This window comes from Anser brachyrhynchus (genome assembly GCF_964034855.1).
Source record: "Anser brachyrhynchus genome assembly, chromosome: Z".
Taxonomy (NCBI): domain Eukaryota; kingdom Metazoa; phylum Chordata; class Aves; order Anseriformes; family Anatidae; genus Anser; species Anser brachyrhynchus.
This window is the reverse complement of record NC_137697.1, coordinates 53,645,811-53,670,337: the sequence shown is the minus strand read 5'-3', so window position 1 is coordinate 53,670,337 and position 24,527 is coordinate 53,645,811. Positions and strand designations below refer to the sequence as shown.

The 24,527-nt window shown below is 33.2% G+C and overlaps 1 protein-coding gene across 1 annotated transcript in view; it reads left to right on the top strand.

Moving 5' to 3' along the window:
- Positions 1-24,527, top strand: part of MAN2A1 (mannosidase alpha class 2A member 1) — a 138,726-nt gene that overhangs the window by 61,510 nt on the left and 52,689 nt on the right. Inside the window, exons 11-13 of the mRNA XM_080572773.1 lie at positions 3,118-3,303; positions 4,478-4,592; positions 7,303-7,370. Coding sequence (XP_080428899.1) covers positions 3,118-3,303; positions 4,478-4,592; positions 7,303-7,370 — 369 coding nt within the window. The remainder of the gene's footprint in view (positions 1-3,117; positions 3,304-4,477; positions 4,593-7,302; positions 7,371-24,527) is intronic.

Sequence of the window (24,527 nt, the reverse complement as noted above, 5' to 3'; positions counted from 1 at the left end):
AAAGATCCAAAAAGCAACAACATAGCTGGAGGCAAGTTAGGAAGGCATTCTACAGTTTCATTCATTAGAGATGTAATCAGTGCAAAATTGTTTTAAGTCCACAAAAAAGGTTGTTGAAATAATTAAGGTGCAGGGCAAGAGCCTTGGTCATGCTTTTATCTGTACAGATGGGTAGAACAGGACACATCTTAAGAGTGCAGAAACTCTTTGTAAAATTATTTATTTAGGTTACATGTGAAGGTGACCTAAATATAACGTGGTATAGTTTTTGAGCAATCAGTGAAGCAATTTTGGTTTATTTGCAGCGTCTTGTCAAGTTAGAGATACAAGGAGAAGTTACAACAAACTGGATAATTTGTAGGTAACTGCTTTAGGCATGCTTCTAATGTGCTGTGGTTTGAAATTGAGGTGAGAAATACCAAGACTTTATACATCTTTATATGCGGAAATATCTGAGAGAGGTAAATTCTTGCTCATAAGTTAGTGTTCTCTAATATAGTATTTCTTCTCGTTTTATTACTGGGTGTCTTTTGTCTTTGACTTAAATTATTTCTTCTTTCTTCTTAAACTATTTTAACACTTATAATAATAATTTGACTTGACAGGAAAAGTCTGCATCTAAGAGACTGTTATTCATTAGATCCCAAATATTTGATGTTTATTTTGGAACACAGCTCCTAAAGAAAAGGCTATGCACATTTTATCAGTACCATATGTGAAAACCATGTGTTAGAAATGGAACTTCTTTCAGTTTTTGAGGCTGTGTGGAAGAGACAGATGAATTTAGGTGCTTCAGATTTTGCTGAAACTATGTCCGTATTTACTGCGCAGCTTCATTTTAATTTTAAAACTTCTTTTGGTTTTAAAGTTGTGACTTTGTTTATAAATAATGATTTTTTTATTTTTATTTTTTTTTCAAATATGGAGGCAAAATGTGAGGGAAGTCTAAAGTTTTTTGTGTTCTTTAATTCTACATATAACTCTCTAATAGCTACAGTTGAGTCAATATTTAGTGGCTAAATCCACTAAAAACAAACAAACAAAAAAAAGGTAAAGCTTTCAGGGTTTATCCACTTGATGAATGTGCATGTAATGCCTCTTTAACTACATCATACGTGTTTTCCTTTAACGTTAAGTTGTACAAGGATGAAGTACAAGGAATGCATAGAGGTAGGAGATTGCACTAAACAGCATTAAGATCACAGCTGTTAAGTTTGCACACCAGTACTGAAATTAAAGGAAATGTAATTTATAATACAGGAGCTTGAGCTTACATGTAGCATTTCAACAGCTATCTTATCTGCGAGATCAAAATCTCATCCTTTTCCTCAAATACTGATAATATGACAATGAACAGGGCTATTATCTTTCAATTTTGTTTGATAGTGTTCAGTGGTGGTGATTTGAAGTAAACATTCTCTTTCATCCTTCATTCGTAGAACTTATTTCTATAAAAACGACTTAGGACAAGCTACTTGAGGTTTTTACGTAGTTCTCATATGTACAATGCATAAAAACAGAGACCAAACTGCATCCAAAGGCATTTTTCATGTTAGCAATTGATAACAATGCACAGCCTGAGAATCATAGAATCATAGAATGGCCTTTGTTGGAAGGGACCTTGAAGATCACCTAATTCCAACCCCTCTGCTGTAGACAGGGGTGCCACCCACTAGATGAGGTTGCTCAGGGCCTCATCCAACCTGGCCTTGAACACTCCAGGGATGGGGCATCCACAGCTTCTCTGGGCAACCTGTTCCAGTGCCTCACGACCCTCTGAGTGAAGAATTTCCTCCTAAATTCTAATCTAAATCTCCCCTCTTTTAGTTTATAACCATTCCCCCTTGTCCTGTCATTACCTGATTGAGCAAAAAGTCACTCTCCATCTCTTTTATAAATTCCCTTCAAGTACTGAAAGGCCGCAATGAGGTCTCCCTGGAGCCTTCTCTTTTCCAGGCTGAACAGCCCCAGCTCTCTCAGCCTTTCTATGCAGGAGAGCTGCTCCAGCCCTCTGATCATCTTCATGGCCCTCCTCTGGACCCGCTCTAACAGATCAGCATTCTTCTTGTGCTGAGAACTCAAGATGAGACTGAGTTTCCTATTTGTTTTAATACCTAATTTAAATTTCAACACAAACACTAATTGATAACTTGGGTAAATGTAGAAGTTACGGTATTTACCACATTTTAAAAAATTTATTTACGTGCTTAGAAGTTAGTTTTACATTTGTTTCAAGAATGTGTTATTTTGCTTTCTTTACTTTTTATAACATTAATCCATAATTCCTTGGTTTCCTTAAACTATGGGAAACCTTCATTAACCTCAAAGTTTGAAAAGGAATTTGAAACACTTAATTTTTAAAAACAGCACCCTAACATTTTAGGAAAAGGAGATAGGAAAAAAAAATAAACAGGTGGTATCCAAGATTTTTTTTTTACAGGTATGTGTTAGATATTCTGGTAATAGACTGGTAATTATAATTACTGGTGTTTTTGTAAAATAAACTTTTTGTATACAGAGATCTTACCTATCAGGTGAATGCTTACTGTGGATGAACCACATAAGTCTTTTGGAAAATTTATTTTGCTTATAGTAAAAAAGGTAGAATACCTCTATATAGGTATTTACAGATTGCATATTATATTTATACGATACAGATATTTACAAAATTATGTAGAATTTATGTATTTATGTATTAAAGATAATATTAATTTAATAAGTTGATTTGTGAAATGGAAATTGTATGTCTCCTGTAAGACATTCTATTTTACTGCGTTGTTTTAAGATCTAATTTTTATACCTTACACATTTCTGAAAATCGTATACCATTTTGTACTGGCATATTTTTATTTTATAGCTCTATTTTCCATTACTGAAAAACCTTCCAGGAAGCTTACAAGGTTCAACCAGAAGCTGATGAAGTGCAGTAGGGATTTTTAACTGTTTGAAGCCAGCAACAGGTTAAAAAAAATACAAGATGAACATTTAAAGAACTCGTTTAAAGAACCAGATATGTGGAAAGATGTGAAAACATAAGCTTATTCTTCAAGTAAAATGTGTGTTGCATTTTGCTTTTTAAACCTATTAAAAATATTTGATTTTTCTTTACGCTTCCAGGACAGCTGAGATCCTATACTACTTGGCTTTGGTACAGTCCAGTAAATCGGAGAAGATGAGTGTATTTCCTTCGGTGGATAACTATAAATTGCTGACAGAAGCTAGAAGGAACCTTGGGCTCTTTCAGCATCATGATGCTATTACAGGAACAGCAAAAGATTGGGTAGTTGTGGATTATGGCACTAGGTAATTATTTCAAACAGAGATGAACATTTGCTATAGCTAGCAAAATATTCAGTACTTAAACTGTAGTATTATCAGTTACTGTAGTTTCTCCATTGTACTGTGTGGTAATATCTCATGGAAGAGCTCGGAAAATCCTATACCTTCTATAATGTTCTCTTTCTCAACATGGAAAATCTTTTTAATGTTTCCAATCTTATACTTAATTTGTGTGTTTTTGTTTATTCCTGTTATATCTGTAGGTTATTGCTTTCTCAGTATTGGCAAAATGTTCTGCTATTTACTTTGTGGATTTTTTTTGAAAAAAAAAAAGTGTATGATATATGCCTATGTTTAGATATATATCTTTATTATATCTTAGTTCTGAAAATGGTTACATATTGGAATGTTAAGCATTAGTGAATTTGATTAATTGAGATGGGTGATCGACTGTTGATGGTAGAGCATGGCTATAAATAGATTATTATTTAAAATTTCTTTGAACTACTCTTCTCTGTTTAACCTATTACATTCATGGGAAGTATTTTTAAATTCCATAAATGTGTTAATTTTTAAAATCATAGACTAAAAGAGATATAAACATGTACAATGCACTTAATTGTGAGAGAGTATTTGTAAAGTGAAGAAAACCCTTAATTTTAAAATTACACATCTGTATGTGTTGAAGAATTTGGAAACCTTGCATCAGTTGAGACAATGGAAGTGCCAGTACACATTTAATTTAATTATTTTCATGTTTCTTATAGTTTCTCTAATCCTGCTTAAAAACAATCTTTAGTCAGACCAACTTTTCAGGCTGGCCTTTGACTACTTCAGACTTTGGTAATTAAATGTGTAAAACACAAACTTCCCTGAGATCAACATTTTGAAAAAATACCTGGTGCTTTAGGGGGCATACATTTTGCGATATAACAGTGGAGTGGAAATGTACCTAATTTTCAGGATGCAAGGTAGAAATATAGTGTAATGCAGAATATTTCTGCATTTTGCAGTCAGGTCATTTTGCATACATTGCAACCATCTGTTTATAAGCTCAACCTATATCAGTGTTTAAAATAACATTTTTCTGAAAGTTGTATTTTTGATTTTTTAAAATCTTTTTTTTTTTAGTTTTGGTATCATCACATTGAGAGAAAACAACTTGTGAAAACTAATACTACTTTAAAATTTTTAACAGGCTTTTCCATTCACTAATGAACTTGAAAAAAGTGATAATTGACTCTGCTCATATTCTTATCCTGAAGGATAAAGGTGCTTATAATTATGATACATCAACTCCATTCCTTAAGATGGTGAGCTATCTTTCTTAATTTTCTCCAAAAATGTGAGTAGCATTTTTTCAATGTGGTTTGAGTGGCCTGGAAACAGTCATACTGAAATTTACAGCTAATGCTTGCTCAGGAATATCCTTACCACTGTTCATATTAATTGAAGGTGTTGGAAAATAAGAAGCGAAAATTTTAGCAGTTGATGCTGAAGAGTTCATGGCTAAAGTAAATGGGCTTATTTTGTCCCACTTTGTGAATGACATAGTAAAATTGGGTGTTTTTCTTATGGACATAAATTTGTTGGTGATTTCAGCAAAATGTATACAGTATGTGAATATATAATGGTATGTGGTGCTATAATTTGGCTTTGCTACTTTAAAAAAAGTGGGAAGATAAAAATTTATATCTCAAACATAAGTCTAAGCTGGATGTGCAGGACGAAGTCTGGACAAGCCTTGTACTTTTTTTCTTATCTGAGATCACTCAAAACTGGTATCTCCTGAGGATAAAGTCAGCAACAGATCTCCATAAATAAATTTGAGACTCATTTTGAAGACAACACCCTAAAGAAACACACTTACTAATACTTTTTCCTTTCATAATTCTCAATTTATATAATTTTCTAAGCAAAAAAATGCCTGCTATTATAGCTAGGTAATTTTAGGAAGTCCTACACCTGGAGTAGATAGAAAAGGAGGTGTTTTAATTTGTGTGTCAATGTAGCAGGATTAAGGTAGTCTTGTGTATGATTATGTCGTGGTTTTAACATAACAAAAGGTAGCAAACTGACGTGTATTCTGCTGGCTTACATGTCCCAGTGTAGTAACTCAGATTATTTTTAAAGTCTTCACATTAAAACAGTCTGTTAAAATAGTTCTTTCTTTATTTTTTTTTGACTTTGAATCTAATATATATGCATATTCTACATATGACACAAACATGATTTTTCTGCTGGTTGGAAAAGCTAACTGCTGGTTGGAAAGGCTAAACTAAATGTACTTGTTTAAAAAGTAAAAATATTTTGAAGTTATTCATGGACTGAAGTTTTCAGTTTTCACTTCTGCTTTAAATTATATTGGAGGATCTTGTGATACTGCAGTTTACTAAACTTTCATTATTTCTGTTCTATATGAGTCTGAATTAGTATCACTGGATTGTGGAAGTGCTGTTTAAACCATATATTCTTAGAGCATGCTAATAGTCAAAGCCATTCAGCAGATAATGTGAAAGCAGACATGAAAAAGAAAGACCTTCTCTTACTGAATTTATAATCTTTGTATAAGATGAGGAAAGAAGCTGGTAACAGAAGTAGATTATGGTTTATCTGTATTATATACAGTAATTGAAGCATATCAAAAGCCTAATATCCCAACACTTCTGTTGATACTGTGACCAAAAGGCCTTGTATGATAATAATGGGAGAAGTTTCCCATATTTCAGAATATACAAACCTTGAACAAGTAGAAAGTTCAAAGGCACTTGTTTCAAAATACCATCAAGTTGCTCATTGAAGCTGATATCAAGAACTGATCATAGATTGACATTCACAATGAATACCAAGAAAGTCAAGTAAGACAAATGATAAAGACTTCAAGGTTGAAAACAGCTGTTGTTTTTGATGGGTGAAGGAGCAGAGCAGGAGACTGTAGCAGCATTCCAGGAGATATAATTGGAGGGGAAAAAAAAAAACCAAAAACTTAGCAATACCTGAATGATCTGAGATCCAGTGTATGAAGTGTAACTATGTAACTGATTGGACCAGTCCCGAATATTAGTATTATTTCATTGGGTGTAGAAAGAAAGCTTTCATGTATATGGCAATAGTTGGATTTAAAAAACATGATTTTGAGGATGTCTTGGAATACTCTGAAGAACTAGGAGCTTTTCCTGTCAGTTGCAAATTCTGTAGTGGTCACCATTATATGAACCAACAGAAATGCAACACTACTGCTGAACTGTTTTCTTGCTTAAAGACTAAGGTAATAGTGGTAGCAATGTCTCATCACTACCTTATGTTATTGGAGCTGGATCGTTGTTATTTAAGAAAAGGGTGAAAATAGTGAAAAACAAACAAAAAAACCACCACCAATAACAAAACAGGGATTCCTCTATACTGTGAAACAATTCTTGAAGTAGTTTATATCATATAAAAAATCATACACACCCCAAACTGTTTTTGAAAGATTTTTTTTATGTACTATATAAGGTAACAACAAGATTTGCCAAAATGCCAAACTGTAAGTCGTTGTGACAAAAATACAGGACGGTAAAGTTTCAGAGAGTAAATACTTAGCAAAAGGAAGTTAGTATAAAGATATGATAACTTTTTGCAAAATCTCAAGGAGGTTGGTGATTATGATTTCTGGTATGCAAGAAATGAAAATAAGGGGTAACAATGAGATAAAGGTATCTAACAATAAGGGATATTTAATGGTAGCAAAGATTTCCCACTGAATTAATTAAAGTGAGTTGTTGTTTTTCTTTTATTTTCTCCTGTCTGTCTTAAATTCTTTAGGATCTTTAGTAAAAAGATCCTCTTACTAAAATATAAAAATTGCAAAGCACTTTTTGAAGAGAGGAAGGTTGACATCTTCCCATGTAACGTGCTAGAATAGGGTTCCGTTTATGGTACGGCTAACATGGTTTTGTACTTCTTCAAGTTCTTATAATTGACATAACTCATATCATATATAATCGTGTATTCAAAAGCTAATTTGTAGGTTTTCTCTTGTAGGATGACATTCAATCTTCCCAAGATTCTTTGCCACACAAGACGGTTATAAAGCTGACATTGCAACCGAGGTAAGTAGTTCACATATTACTGAATATCTGAGATCTTTTAGTAATAATTTGTTTCTTTTTCACTACTTGGTAGTTTTTGTGCCATTTCATTTCTAAGTTTCACTTTAAATGTAAAATGCAGTTTAGCTTATTATGCTAGTATTATTATGTGTATTTGAAAGAGGATACAGCACTTTCAAAATACGCAGGTTACCCATATGGCACTAATTCAACTGTAGTGCAACAAGTAAAGTAGTCTGTTTACTATATGCTTCTGCAGCACTGTAATTCTTAATACTTAATTCTTAATTCTTAATACTTAATTCTTAATTATGACTGAGAACAGCAAAAGGAAACTAATTGAACATAATTACAGATGGCTGAATTAACATTATGAAAGAAACTTTAATTTTTTTAAGACCTAAAAATCATGATATAATTTTGTCTTAACTTACATTTCCATTGTATTAAGGATGTGTACTTCTTTATTTAGTTTTAGAACATTCAGTGGAAAGTGGCGTCTTGTTATCCCTATGAATATTCAATATCCAACCTGAAATAACTTAAGCGTTCATTAAAAGATGGCACACCCAACTAAACTGAATAAGATCTATAGATATTGGAGCTGTATAAATCAAGTAATATAAGGCTTTTTTGTTGTTATACAGCAAAATATTTAAAATTCATTTAAAAAGTAATGAATATTATTTTGCTGTTGTTAATATTTAATTTCTCTATTAGCTTGCCACTTGCTAGAACTAAGACTTACTTGCCTAACTTATAAAGGTGTTTGGCTTTTATAACTACTGCTGTTTAAAAGTTCAAACTTTAATGAGCAAAGGCTGGACTTCGTGAGCTTTTGGGGGATGCTGTCTTCAGTGCTTTAAAGTTAAATGTATATAATATGTGCGTATTTGTAGTTTTGATACAACCTTGTCTCTAGGACAGTCATGTAAACTTACATGCTTTTTTTTTAAAGTAGGAGTTTTATTCTCTTATTGGACTGCATAGATGCTAAATAGGTGCTGATAGATTATCTTAAGCTAGTTCAAGATGATCAGAAATGTAGGTGCCTAGGTACTTATTTAACTAAAATCTTTCAACTTTTTCAGCATCTGTCCAGATATTTTTTTTCTGGGTGAATATGGTATATATTGTATATAAACACTTGCTTGACTGGAAGCAAATTATAACATAGACTTTGTTTGCCATTTGACCACAACTTGTATGCTTCTGATTTCCCTTGCCTGGTTTAGCTTTTGAAAAATTCCCCACTTCCCTTCTGTACCCTGATATGTCTTTTGTTTGCATCCAGTGTGCCGTTTATGCCTCTACTTAGTATGCTTAAGTAAAATTTTTGGTGTCGGTGCATTTCAAGCATTTGTTTTTTTCCTTGTAGTTGTATCTTAAGTAGATATACACGTCAAATTTTTTTATTTTAAAATTAGTACTATCCTAGGAGTCGTTTGCTGCTGTTCTCTGAACTTGTCTTAGCTTACTAAGGTAACATTGGTAAATAATTGCAGATTTAAACCTCTTGTCTGGTATTCTGAAGATACAATAAGTCATATAAGATAAAGGTAATGTTCTAGAGAGTGTGTAATCACAGTTATGGGTTATAAAATAAAGAGATAAAAACTATGGTGGTAAAGAGGAGGAGAAAGAAGGCAAGGGAATATTGATACTGCTGCCTGAAAACCTGCTTGTGTGCTTCCTGTTTGGAAACACTTTAAAGCAATGCATAAGGAAACATTACCGCATGTTTCCTCTGTTGTTAAGTTTTTCTTTGAAATCTATGTATGTTCAGGTATTTTCAATTACAAACATGAGCTTAGTTTTTCTAGCTTTCTAACTTTATCTCTGGTTACATTCTGAAGCTCCACTAACATTATTACCATTGTGAAAAGTGCAATGTTAGCTGAGTTCATAACTTTTGTTTAAAGGTATGTGAGTATTATGACTATCCATGTGAGTTATCTAGGTAACCAGTAGAGATGTTTATTTCAGTAGAATCTTAAACACAACTTGATAAATTATTATTCAGGATTTTTAAGTTTAAAAGTCCAGACTGAAATTTCTGAAATAAATTGATTTTTCAATTAGAAGTTTGAGGCATCAGCCCATTGGAAAATATTATCTGTTTCTCATCAAAACTTTATTATATGCTTATTATCTATTCACAACAGTCTTTATTGTCCGTGCCAGTAGCGTGAAATATCTAGATTTCTTTCTGTTACTGTGTTCTAATATACCATTATTGTGTATAGAAGTTAGGTCACTGTAACAAAGTGTTACTTTTCTTTAATTGGCTGAATATTTGGCTTTTTGTAGTTCTGCATTTCCTTGTCAAGTTTTTAAAAAAATATCTGTATTCTCAATTGATCGTTCTTATAACGTTTTGATTCATATCACCTATAAATTTACAGTAACAGACTACTAATGGGAAGCTCGTACACTAATATTTTCTTTTCAATCTGATTAATTAATCATTTTCCTTTTTTTCTACAGAGATGATATTGTCATTTTCAAATCTGCTTTTCAACAGAAAAGTAATTAGTTATATGCTTTTGCCTCTCTCTTGTTCAGCCTTCCTTTTAGTTTTTTGTTAAGTTTTCACTGCTTATGAAAGTTGTATTTAATAGTGGAAATGACAGACTCATTGGACAGTATGGGAGAGATAGTACAACCTGCTTACATGGAAAAAAAGAAGAGAGGACAAAGTTCTATTTTTCAGTGATCCGTGTTCTATTACAAAGTATGTTCAGATTATTGTTTAGCTGAGAAGTGTCTTTCAAGCTAGTTCAAAAGTAGGTATTGCTTTTATTATATTTGGTATTGTTTTGCACCCCACCCATACATCTCATTACTCTGTAATACTCTTTCGCCATCTTTTTTTCTGAATCTGGATGTTTTATAAAAGATACTGTTTTGATTTTAATGAAATAGGTAAAGTATTTAAAATCTTACTGCAACTCTGCCATCATGGAATGCTTCAAGTCATCCTATGGTTGATAGATGAGTGCTGAAGTTAAGGCCTACTTAATTCCTTTTCACTTCTTGATGAGTGGGGAAAAAGAACCCAACTAACAAACCCTAAATATTAATATTAATGCAACAACATTTTGACAATATCCCTCTATTCCCTTTACTATGTAATTCTTCATACAATTATTGCTGCCAGAGTAGTGATCTGTGAGAAATGTTACTTGAATGGGAATTCAGTAGAAAAAAAACCTTGAAATTCTTTGCTGCTGCTGTTAATTCAATACTATCCCCTTTAAACAAAGGAATCTTAAAGAAGAAAAAAAAAACACAAAACACGTACTTGAAAGAGGTGTGTAGCTATTGTTTTTTTTAATTCTGACGCTGCTGTTAGAAAAACTGGATTTCAACAATATAAGATTTTTAGATTTAGCAAACTGACAAGTTTTTCGGACTGCTTTTTGCCACCTTAAAGAATATGGACTTAGAGCATCAAGAATGTCTGCTTTTTAGTAAGTATATTGTTATCAAGGAGCAAAAGAAGACTGGAGAGTAAGAATTAAAATGGAGGTTCAAAGGGAAACAAAAAGTAAGAGCTTGCTCTGACTAAGAGGCCTTTCAAAATCAGGAGAGTGAAATCTTTCAGGTTTTGTGATGTGTTCTAAAATGTTTGGGGGTCAGCCTCATCTTGTATGATGTTCTCATGCTTGGTTTGTGGTTCTATAAAAGACCTAGTGTTTAACGTAGCTTATCTTCTTCTTTCTTCTTGGAAGACATGACAGTATATTGTTTTCAGCTTTGTTAAATTTTTATGGACTTTTTTTCCCCACTAGACCAGGTTAGAGTTTTGTTCTGTCTTACGAAGTTTAAAATAAAGACCTGTGAACAGCAAGTGACATTTATTTATTTATTTAATACAAGGCTGGCAAAAAGCTGCTGGCTCTAAGATTTGTGGCCAGCTCTGCTCATTGTGGGGAATTCCCATAGTGGCTTCCTGGTTATGTTGTTCCGTTTCTTTTTTCTTAAGGGACCATATGCCAGGATAAGAGAATCCAGGGATAACTAAGACAAAGGAAGGTGATAAAATTTAAACCATTTTTTTTTTCTAGAGCATAGAGAGACGAGTTTGAAAAGGAGAATTTTATGTATTTATTCATTTTTAAATCTGTGACAGTCCTTCATTTTGTGTTTTCTTTTAATAAATAACTGAAACTAAAGCTGTTTATGATAAATGGCATGTTCTGCACTTCTGTACAGGGAACTTCATATGTTGTTATTTAGTTATTTAGTGCATAAGGAAAGAGAAGTTGCGCTTTTTTTTTTTGTAATTGTAACTTTCAGCTGGAAAACAAAGCTTTCACAAGGTAATATCCAACCATATGCAGAACTGCTTTTGTCCTTTTCTGAAATTAGCAATTTCTATAGTATGTCTAAGAGACAGAGCCTGTCTGTGCACTGACGAAATTGGATACCACATCATATTTATGTGAGAGTCCTGTCCTTAAAAATAATCCTTGATTCTAGGTTATAGTCTACGAGAGGTTATATTTCCCAAATGGCAAGAGACTTGCACTCACTGGACTTCAGGGTGGGGGTAACCTCTTGCCACCCAGTTTGGCTGACACCGTTGATAAAGTGTCGACAGTGTGAATTCCCAGACATTTCCTGGAGATAGTATTACACAGGAATGTGATAAATGGTCAAATACCTGAATTGGTGCTCTATACCAGCTTAGATTTTTTAGTATAAATGTTTGGCACAATATGATTAACCTAGGAGTGAATTCTGGGGAATTAATTCTGAACAGGTTACACTGTAATCAATGATTGCTTCAAAGATCTGTGAAGGAACCAAGTATTTTAGAGACATACCATTCATGACAGAAAGATTCATTTTCCAGATTGAGTAGTCTAAATAATCTGTGACATTATCCTTACTTCAGTATCTGGGAACAGGTTTTGACAGAAGTTGTATTCAGCTTTCCTGATCTTTTTTTTTTGAGAATGAAAGTTCTGATTTCCCTTTAAATTTTTGTAAGCTGGTTACATTTTCAAGAATTCACTTGACAAGCGTACCCACTGCTTTCTCAACACAGCATCATAATGTAGAATTAAAGCTATGATATTAGCTTTAATTGTGTAATGTACGATAAAAGATATATGTGCAAAGGTGAAAGCATGTACAAAACTCTGCTTGGCATTGTGTATGTTACTGTATTTGGTTATAAGATGTCAGGAAACATAATTTGCTTGAGGAGGAAACCTGGTGGGCGTGAGATGCCAAAAAGGGAAGCTGTCCTGATGATGTCAAACAATTGATTAAAGCTTCACAGCAAAGGAGCAGTGTCTTTCTGAGCTAAGAAGTTGACTGTGGACTGGGGTAATGTTTTAATAGTCTTGTTTGGCATCTTCAGCTTCAGTCGTGGATTTTTTGTTGTGTTTCTTTTTGTTTGTTTGTTTTGCCTGTGTTGGTACAATTAATCTAAACAGTTGTCCTGTGTAGTTTCGGGGACATAATTCTTTACCAGCATTTGACATTTTAATTAACTATTTTGCTTGCCTGATTTTTGAGGTAAGATATATGAATATATACATATGTATGTATGCGTATCTCTAGTTATGTACTAAAACAGCAGGGGGAAAAAAGACAGTTGAAACAAAGATATTTTGAACTGTAAATGGTGGGGTGGGAAATGTGAAAGAAAACAAGAAAGACTACTATAGCATTTAAAATGAGGCCAAAACTATTTGTGGGAGTTTATATGTTATTTATAAGCATACTTCTTCCCCAGGAAAAAGCACCATTTTAGTTTTTAATTGGATGAAATAGTGGGAGAAGTATGCACAAGCTTGTACCTCTGGAGAAGTATGCACAAGCTTGTACCTCTGGAGAAGTATGCACAAGCTTGTACCTCTGTGGTGTTAACCGCAAGGGTGGTGGTGAACAGGATGAATGAGTGGTCATTCAATCAAGCCTCAAGACAACTTTCTTTTCTTAAGAAACATCTCTTAATTGAGCTTTTTTTTTTTTTTTTCCTTAGCACAGTAGTACAAAAGTTAGAAAATCCTTTGAAATTATATGTGAAGAGCTGCGTCCTTGGTTTCCAATACCCTGTCTGCTTAGGCTGAATACAACCTAATGATTTCTTTAGAAATATTTTTTAGTGTTAATCTCAATTGTGTCTGATCAGTTTACTAGATTTCAGATCATCTATAACTGCTCAAAAAAGGTTATGTCCATTATAAACTCAAGGTCATTTTGACTAAATTGAATGTGTAGTTAAAAAGTATTCTTCCTCTTGATTTTCATGAATGGAGAGCTGTTGCAAAGAGAAGCTTGGATGACACAGCGTAACTCAGGCATCTGAGTCTTGAAACATCAGTTGATGTCGACATGAAATAAATGTTTGTGTAAAAATTAGTCTACTGAAAACATTGATTTTGAAATGAACAAATTACCAAAAGCAGGGTACATCCACTGTGCTTCATAGGTGGAATATGGCTGTGCAACTACCTTTGTGACCAAAGGGCGCAAATTCTGCATTGACAGATAGGAGAGGGGTGTAAATGAGCTACCAACGCCTTAATTCCCACTCTTTATTGTCACAACAGTTTTTCAGAAATTTCCATGTTTGCTGTATTGAGGTTTCCTACTACTTGTGCTGATTATATGCAGGTTTATCTCATAACTGGCTTCTTGCACCTGTAAGGGCATTGGCATTTCATTAAAAGTTTTACTTGGGAACTCTGAAAGCAAAACAAGAAATAAGCTAAGAGATGAGGGTCTGTTTTGATGTAACGGTTAGATCTTAAAAACTGAAAACTGAGATTCATTTTTTTTGAGTTGTTTATACATTTTTACTATTTATCAAGAAGAAAGAGGGAGCTTTGATTTGCAATTAGTTGCACTCAGAAGCTTTCTGTGGAATTGATCTTTATTTTTCAAAACTCAGTTTTGACTGTCATGCCTCTGAGTTCAAGCTCTAAAAATTGTTACATTCCAAACATTTAATCATAAGATTTTCAACACATAAAAATTATTGTAAATTAAACCTTTTTTTTTGTTTTCAGTCTGTATTACTGTTGATAAACCAATGATAGTCTGTCACAAATAGTTTTGTTTACTGACTGTCTTTTGAAATTGCAGTTCCAAAGATGTACCAGAAAATAAGGTGATGCATTTTGTAGTGTTGTATCTTTCTCAAAACTGCCCAAGTTTAATATTTTTAGCTCAATATACAGCATTTCAACTATTTTTGTTTGGATTGTAGTGATAGTGCAATCAGATTGTGAAGTTGTCTGCATCAGATACTTGTATTTGATGCTTAAGTTGTTTAAAAAAATAACATTAAGCATTAAAATTAAAACTCCTGCAACTAGGTGGTAAAATTTTTCGAAATTCTGTTGAAAACAGTCTTAATAGAAGTGTAATACAAAAGGCAAAAAGAACAGTCTAACTAAACCTTCCAGGGATGGGTGTGTCTAAAAAAATACAAAACAAAAACTGGGTTTGTTTTTGAAAAAACGTGATCATTGTGAAGGAATATGCTAGTAAAGAATTGAATGCAACTGAAAGATCTGGATTGTGTGTATATACTTGTTGAAACTGTTGGAAGCAGAAGCCACACTGATTCAGTATGTTAGTATACTTGTGTATTATTACTATAATTATTATTATTACTATTTCCAGGCACTGGCCCCTTCAGCCTTTTTATTGGAGTTGCTTTGAGGCAATAGTTCAGTTAGTCCAAGGCTCTCAAGGCACAGACTGAAGTGATATGGCATACTTAAAAGTCTTTCTGTTCTTCTGAACCAGATTTTTTTTCCCTTCTAAATGCAGATTTATAAAGCCTGTACTACAAGAGGAACAAGGAAAGGATTTTAGTGAAGGCACTTCCTGATGCTGAAAAAGTCAGGGGGCTTCAAGCCCATCTTGGACTTCAGACCTCACAACTTTGTGGTAAAAGAAAAATTTAAAATAGTGCCTTTGGACTCGATCCTTTTATCCTTAATTGGAGAGTAGTTATGTGCTCCAGATTAGGATATGTGTGCTGCTAGAATCCATCCAAGTCACAGGAATGTATCTGGCATATGTAGTAGGTACATAACATTTTACAAGTCTTGTATTAGGTTGGTGTTGGTGGCTTTTTTCTTTTTTTTTGTGTGCGTTCTCAAAATTTATAGTTCTTACTGTGCTGCTGTCTGTGTTTACTGTGAACACTGTTTATCTGAGGGTGTCCAATAGTTTGTTCTTGAGAAAGCTATGCTAAGATTGTATTCCCTGTGAGAATAGAAGAATTAAATACTTGTAACATACTTAATTTTCTGCCTTTTGCATGAGCTATGGTTATAATGACAGTATATCTGTACAGTTACAGAAAGAATTGATGGGTATGTGAGTTCTCTTACCTGCGTTAATGGTGGAAGAAATGACTTTAGATTTGTCATTAGGAAGGCCTTGCTGGAGTAATACAGAAATCTGAAATGTCAAGATAAGATAATGGAATCTTTTTTTAAGCACAAAATCACCATTTTTAATTATTTGTATGTTAATCGGAACTGTCAGCCTTTATGGCTTTTACAAAGAATATGTAATTTTAACATTATGGTTTTATTCCTAAAGTAAGTATTTAACAGCATTTAAAGAGGAGGCCATAGTCATAGCATAATTCTGTTTTGTGTTAACCAAATCACCACTGAGCTACTGTGATACTACTGAATTTATTGCTAGTATCTCTTTATTTCTTGATGTAACCAGTTTCATTCTATAATGAAAAGTTGATTTGTGGATTATATATTTTACTTACACCTCTGTTTCATACCTTATGAAAACAACACATTCTGTTTTATACCTATAATTCCAAATTGAGATTAGATTCCTGCTAATTCTTCTGCAGGATTTTTTTTTTTTGTAAACTGGAAAAGAAGTCTCATTTTAAGAAGAGGTAAAAATCTTAATCATAGAAACATAGAATGGCTCGGGTTGGAAGGGACCTTAAAGATCATCAAACTCCAACCCCCCTGCCATAGGCAAGGATGCCACCCACTAGATGAGGTTGCTCAGGACCTCGTCTAACCTGGTCTTGAACACCTACAAGGATGGGGCATCCAGAGCCTCTCTGGGCAACCTGTTCCAGTGCCTCACCACCTGCAGAGTGAAGAATTTCCTCCTAACATTTTGTCTAAATCTCCCCTCTTTTAGTTTATAACCATTCCTCCTTGTCCTGTCATTCCACCTTGTCCTGTTCAATCTGTTCATATTTGATAATATTTGATTATATATATTCAAGACATTCTATTGTATAATAAATAGTTTAATTGGATTATAAGAGTTGTAGCTGAGATGTAAATTAATTTTTGTTACATCTGTGACAATAAGGATAGTCTCAAATTCAGATTCTTAAATTTACAAGAAGTTTAGCTGGACTTGGTGTAGAGGACTATATTGGTGTTATTTAGCTTACCCAGTTACGTAAGCTGAAGTATATCCTTAGACTTTATACAGTTAATGAAAAGCACCTTGAGAAGCTATCACAATCTTCTTTAATGGAGAACTTGTCTTTTTCTTCTCCGACAATACAGAGTAAGACTGCTTGGTCAACTTGAATTTTTATGAAACCACTCATACTTGTGCTGACCTAAATTTCATGTTTACCTCTGAAAGTGTATCTTAGTCTGCAGCCCTTCAATCCTAAGGTTTTCCTCACAAAACACTTTAACATTTCATTTAAAGTCTAGGATTGTATAGTCAGCAAGCTAATGGTTTCAGCGTCCACTCTATCTCAAAGGAGGGGTATATTAAAGCTGTAGCAATTATTGAAACTAAATATTGTAATATAATTAGAATGTGCTGATGCAGTTTAAAACAGTTTCTCTGTAGTTTCTGAGCTTAATGCGCTATAGCTTTTTTCTGAATGTTTATTTTCATAATGTGCTGATCAAAACAGACAAGGAAAACAAACATAAAACAAACTGCTAACCAAAAGAGGAATAATAAAGGAGGCTTGATCCCTTCCATTTTTGTTAAAACTGTGAAGCAGAAAGTCAGACTTTAACTTGGCATCATATTTTAATTCCACACATTTATTTAGTTTCAGGTCAGTTTTTTGTGAGCACATTTTTGCATTTTTACCTTCATTCACTTGACTAGCAGGCTTGCTGGTTGACTAAGTATAATTCTGATTCTCATTTATAAATGTTGGATATTACATATGATTCAAGTTGTATTCTTAGTCATCCATCTGAGGATGGTGGAGTTTTTTGTGCAAAGTGAGGCCAAAAAGAAGTAAGCAATAAATTCTTTTGATCAGATCATGAAATTTCAAAATACTTTCTATTTGTATCAGTCATATGTTAATAGAATAGAATTTAAATAAATATAAAATTTGTCATCGTACTGGGAATAAACAATCTATATAGGATTAAAATTTAACACTATCTTAATAAACTAGAGCTAGTGCTTCATAGTCAAAGAATGAAATTCAGCAGGTCAATAGAAGTATTACACATCAGATGGAAAATAATGTGGGGACTAACCAACTAGACATTAGGGAAGCAGGAAAAGACTGGGTATTGCAGAATATCACAGATTCAGAGAGCCTTATTTATATGGTGTCAGAGGCCATTTTGCCTTTGGATTATTTAAATGGAAATGTTCTGTGTAAAATATAACTAAAATAGTATGTTGTACTTAGAATGGTGAAGGCTTCAGCAAAATTATGGTATCTAGTTTTGGAAAATGTAATGATATGAAGGTATGGGAAGTCTTAGCAGGAAAGCAGGAGTAATAAGCTGAAGAAAGCAAACAGAAGTGTTGTATGAGTATAATCTGTTCAAAAAAAAAAAAATGAAAAACTAATCATGGGAAACATGAGACTTTACGTAGAGCTTTCTTACAAAGAAAAACAATTGTGTTATTATCTGCAGTGGAAGAAAGGAAGAAATAATTGGAAGAAATGTTTAATTTTAAGTAATAAAAGTGTAATTGTTTGTTACCAAAATGGATGCTTGAGATGCAGAACAGTATAGACAGTTCTGGAAGCTGCAGTAGTTGTAGCATTTGTCAAAGGTGGTCCTACTAAATTCTAATTCTGGCTAAGGGGTCAATGAAAAGCAAGCTTCTCGACCTTTCATTATTATTATTATTAATAGCTAGATTTGCCTTTTCTGTCTTGAAGTTACTCTTCAGAGGTGCAGCAAACCAACCTATAAACAAGCAAACCAGGTAAGTAAGGTTATAGGCTGCTTTGTACAAGTTGTCTTTTATTAGGCCAACTGGAATAACCAGAAAAGTGGAGTGTTCTAAGGCATACAAGAACATCCAATGATCTGAAACGTTACCTGATGTTTGTGAGAGAACTCAATCTAAAGAGAGAACAGCTCTACTTAGAAGTGCTTTTCCCAGTGCATCAGCACAATACCTAATTCTCAGTTTGTCGTGCAGGCAACGTTTCCTGATTAGGATAAATATTTTTTTCCTCTGACAAACTTTATTTTGACACTTGGTAAATAATATCGATTATAAAACGAAGAGTGTTTCTCTACCTCTTCATGAAAGAGCTGACGAGCTGACTGAGTGCTGGATATTTTAACTATTTCACATAATAAATGATTGCAGAGTAGTACATTTATGTATATATATATATATATTTACTATGGATAGGTAGGTTTCTGATCAGGTGAAAAGTGCTGAGTAGTAACTACTTACATTATTAGCAACATCAGTTGCTCACTAGGAATGTCAAGGTTAGGATATTTCCTAATATTGGAAAATACTGGATCTTCACTCTGTCCCTCCCCACATATCAGTGTAACATATATACTATATGTGTGTGTTGTACTTATAAAGGAAATAAATCCAGTTGTATTTATAGAGGAAATATTCTAAATTCCTATCTTCAGATTTCTGTATGGTTTGATGGTATTGTTTGACATGGAAATATTATTTTTTTTCTTAAAAAAAAAAAAAGAAAATAACATTTTTCTGATGCTGAATTATTCCATGTATGGGTATTACTGTTTTTTGCTTCCTCTCTGAACATAAATTTGGAAGAAAATGATCTTTGAATATGTAACAAAATATTACTGGACAGATATCCATGACAATCTCTGCAAAAATGCATTCAATAACTCCATAAGAACTTCAGAACTTCCAAACTCAAAATTAACTGACAATTTGATTTCATGGTTTTTTCTTCTTATTTTTTTGATAGTTTGCCACTATTAAAACTGTCAATCGAATGGTATTCTTGATTATTTAAGATAGAGGCTTATAGTTCATTGTTATGAGTAATGTGTAGTAGAAAAAGTATATTTTGAATGAAATCTGGAGAGCTTTTTGCATTTCATTAGTACATATTCTTATGGCAGATGTGGAAATGAGGAGTGTTTTTAAATAATACCTGCAGAGTCAAATTTTCCTTGAAACAAGTATGAATTAGATTTGAATAACTTCAGGTACTGGACTGGACACATGATTTTCATATGTCAGATTTTGAGAGACTTTCTTTAAAACATTGTTACCTAAATTTCACATTAAATATTTTTTTTTATTATAACAGAAAGGTATCTTGAAATGCTGTGCAACTTCAAATGTTTTTTAAGCTCATATTAGTAACTGTTAGAGTTGTAGAAAAAATACTAATCTTCAGTGGAGGCAAGTGTGTCCAACTTCTGAAGAACCAAAAGAGTAGTATGGCAAGATAACCAGATAATACCCTAAATCCCTTTAAAAACAAAACAAAAACCTGAAGTTGAATTATAGGACGCTAAAATTTAGGTATATGTCATTTATTTTCAGAATAATAGTTTTATATACTCTTTCCATCTTTAGTAATTTATAGCAGAAATGCACGCAAACTAGGCTAGATATGGGGAAAAAATGGGGTGAGGTAACCTAGAACTGAAAAATCCCTTAAAAGATACTTTTGACTAAGGAGGGCTTGACTGTCTTGTAATAGACCGTAAGAACTTCTAATAGAACTAAGTAACTTGATATGATTTTTTATTTGTCTATTGTTTTTGTAAAATTTAAGAAGAAAAGTTCTACTGAATGAGAAGGAGTTTTTATGCTTATTTTTCTTTTCCAAAGTAGTTTTTTTTCCCCATAGTCTTTAGAAAGGAGGGAGCTTCTTAAAAAACACAAGAATCCTTTTTGTGGTCTAGTTGTTTTTAGTTTCATTCTGTATTAACAATCTGAGGAAAATATGTGTCTATTACGTATTTTCATGGGCGTCTGTGAAAAAATGATGTAAGTTTTTTTTTCTTATGGCAAAATCATACATTTTGCAATGTACAAATGGAGATACCTGTTCTAAGTGGTTAGTCTTGGTTCTGTTTGTTCCCTTCACCACCACCCCCAAAGAAACAGACTATGTAATGTCAATTCAAATATTAGTTTTGGTTTTTTTTAGGATTCTAGCCCTCCCTCCTCCCCTCCCTCTTCCCCTTCCCCCCAACATACAGCAGAAGTCACACAGTTGTGTTTTTGGCATCTACCATGGCAGATGGCGCCTTGCACAGTTTAGATACTAATCCCTAATTCATTTCTTCCTTATGCCTAAGTGTTTACTAACTAGACAATGTAGCTATCTATTGAGTCATCTTATATCTTTCAGAGTAATCTTTTCTCGCATACTTTCAACTATGGATCAGTTTTGATTCAAGTTTGGACACTCATTTGATGTCTGGACAGTTTTTACTGTTGTATCATTCTAGTGAAATGTTTATGTTTAGAGAATTCGAGTTGTTTGGAATTCTGATTATCTTTCTAGTTGAATTCTGGTTTCTAACACACCAGTTCTTCTGGTGATTTTTCTGAGTTTTAGCATATGTAGGCATGATTCAATTTGGTTTTGGGGCTTGAAGCATTTTAAAGTGGGTTCACAATTTTCTTTCCCTTTCAGTTGCCCCCCACCCCAACATACCTTCCTTTGACTTCCAGGAGAATTTACATGCTTATATTTTTTTTTCTTTCTTCAGTGCAAGACTATTTATATAGCATACTATTTGCCTTCTTGGCTTGTATTTATTCTTGATTTTGGATTTAATTCTAACATTTTGGATGTTTTCACCATCTAGCTATTGTTTTTTTAGCTTTGTCTCTATTATGGAAAAGGGAAGGACACTAACCAGCTTCAGAGGTGCTGTTCCTGCAATTTTGCACTGAAATTGAGCATATGTGCTCAGTGAAATGAGTTATGGGAAATGCAGTAATCTGTCTGTGAAAATTTGTCATAGGGATAGTAAAATTGATCAGAGTATGAACTCGAGTAATTGGTTCTCAAAGTTTGATGTCCTAAGCTGTTGTATATCCTAGTGTCTTGAAGAAGTGGTGGTTCAAATAATCCTTTGTCACTAGCTTTCCAATGTTTACTAGTAATTAGTTTTGTTTCTCACATCAGTTGGAGGCATCATTTAAGAAGACACCATTAAATGAACTTTAAAAGAAAATAGTAACTGTTGTTGCAGGAATTACCAGTGAATGTGTGCATGTATTGACATATATGTATGCCCATATGCTTATCCACATCAGTGAAACGGAAGAAAAATGGTCATGAAATACAGTAACTTTTTGGTTTAAAAAAACAAAACTTCCTCTAGTGTTCTTCTAGAAGACCAAGATTAAAGTTGTTAGAGATCTACAACAGCTTTTTTCATATTTTACCTATGAATATAGCTAAACTGTTTTACTTGTATTCCTGATAACTTATTAAAGTATCTGAAAACAAATGTGGGGTGGCTTTTTTCAGCTGTGGCTGAAAGTATTTCACAGCCAGTTTAATTTTAACTACAGATACTAATCAAAATATTCTTTGACAATGTACATGTTTAGTAGAAGAGTTTATTAATGCTATATGTTACACTATCTAGGGAAAATTATCATGCATATATGAATAAAATATACTCTGGGTTTCAGAGATCCAAGAAGTATAGGATCAAAAAATTCAAGGTGTGTCTTTACAAAATTGTCTGAAAGGCAGGTGGCAGGATTTGCTTTTGTGAAATTGCAAATATTTGTACATAAAAGATGCATCCTATTAAGGAATAAGAGCTCAGATCTGCATCTGTTTCTCATTTTTGAAAATGAGTAAACTGAGAGCAGTTTACTTCTGCCTCTGATGTACAGATGGAAACATGGTCTCTGTGTGAAACAATTGGCCATGGTTTTATTAGGAAAAAGTTATATGATTTAATTTTGTTTCAATACAGTTAATAGTTTCAGAATTCTTTGATTTCTGGAATAAATTAAAGAAATGGTGGTCAGGAATTAGACATGCTGGTGTTTCTAAAGTGTCTGGGTTAATTTTTTCCTCTGAATTTACCAGTAGAGTCATTTCCAACCTCTATCCTTTCTTTTGACAAAAGATGTGAATTTTGGTAGTTTTCTTGGTGGTGTTTCTGAAGACCAGTGGCCTGGATAATTGTTTCCTGCTTTGGTACTTCTCATATTCATGCTTCAATTCTGGAATAGAAAACCTTTAAATATCATCACATTGCTTCTCTATGTAATGTAACCACAATACATTAAGCAGTTGTACCCTACATTTGCAGATGACATTCTCTGTAATGTTACAGCTTAACTGAAATGTGTGACTTAATTGTTTCATACAGAATTGAAAATAGCTACAGTGGAATGTTATGTAAGAGTGAACCTTGAATGGTACTTCAGAAATAACACAATTTAATCACGTTAATCAGTGCTTTTGCAAATGCACAATATTTATATCTCAGTATAAGTATTTTAGTTTGGTCCTGCTGAAAACAAAATACTGGTGTCTGGACAAAATTACTTATATCTCTACTGCATAAAATCTGCCTTGCCATTACTACCTTTGACTGCTGTGTCACTTGACATGTACATAATGAACTTAAAACACCTTGATTCAAGAAGGTATAAGACATAAATAACTTGAAACAAAACGTTTTTTATCCAAATATCTAAAAAAATACATAGTCAAATGAAATACAAGTATACTATGCCAGTTGTTAAAATCTGGGGCTTTTGTTACGGGAAGCTCTGACATGACTCTAATTAAAGTTGTGAAACATATTTATATCATTGACAAGGTGAAGAAATCCCTTGCAGTATTTTCACATGAAAATTTTGTGTAGCAGATAATGTAAGTTTATTGAGGATGTACAGCATCACTGAAAATGAATTGTTAAGTATAAGCTAGCATTTTACTTAGAAGCATAAGAGCTCAGAGTTTCAGATATAGCAAGTATAAATAAAACATTTCTCTAATGTTCTGATAGATGAGAATGATGATTTACTCAGAGCTTTTGTGCTGTATCATCTCTTATCTATATTGCTCCTGACAATCCTTGCACTCTTCTTTCATAGTATATGAGGAATCCTTAAAAAAAAAACATTTCATGAATCTGGTGGGTTTTTTTGTTTGTTTGTTTGCTTTTTTTGTTTTGTTTGTTTTGTTTTGTCTTTCTACTTCTTAGAGCTTCTAGAACAGTCTTTTAGTTTGGTTTTAGTTCCACAACAGTTACAAAAACAGTTATGTTAACACTTAAACTCATATTTAAAAAGAAAAAAAAATCAATGAAGCAAAGTGTAATAATGACCTACGTAAGACTAGGGAAGGCTCACAGAATCTTGCAGAAGTTGTTAAAGACAGCTTGTAAAGCTAACCTAGCATAATGTTAACTAATGTCTTGTCTGGTAATCTAGAAGTCCTCAACATGAAACAGGGCCAAAAAAGTGTTCCAGTGTGCGTTTGGTTGTGTTAGTAGAGAGCTTACCATGGCTAGATGCATAGATATGCAAGAAAAATCATTGCTATGCACAGCACTCATAATTTAACAATCCTTGTACAGGAAGCTTCAAATAAGGAGTTAAAAGAAGGAAAATATTTTTTTATAGGAAACTTTCTATGTATATCAGGTTATCTGAAGGGTCTTAATAGAAAAATCTAATATAGCCTCTGGTTTTAGTTTATTCAGCTAATGAAAAGTTGGAATTCACCTTTTCTACTGATTTTGAGATAATAGGTTAGTGTTGATGGGCAGTGAGATTGAAAACAGCCAAAATTTGATGAATGTGAAAGGAGGGAGCCAGTGACAAGATAATGGGAAATGGTTGCCTGGTTAGTGTTCATAAGGATTCTGAGTATCAGTAGAGCAAAACTGAATTTGTTAAAATTCAAGTAACATAGTACACAAAGTTACGACTTAAAATTAAAGT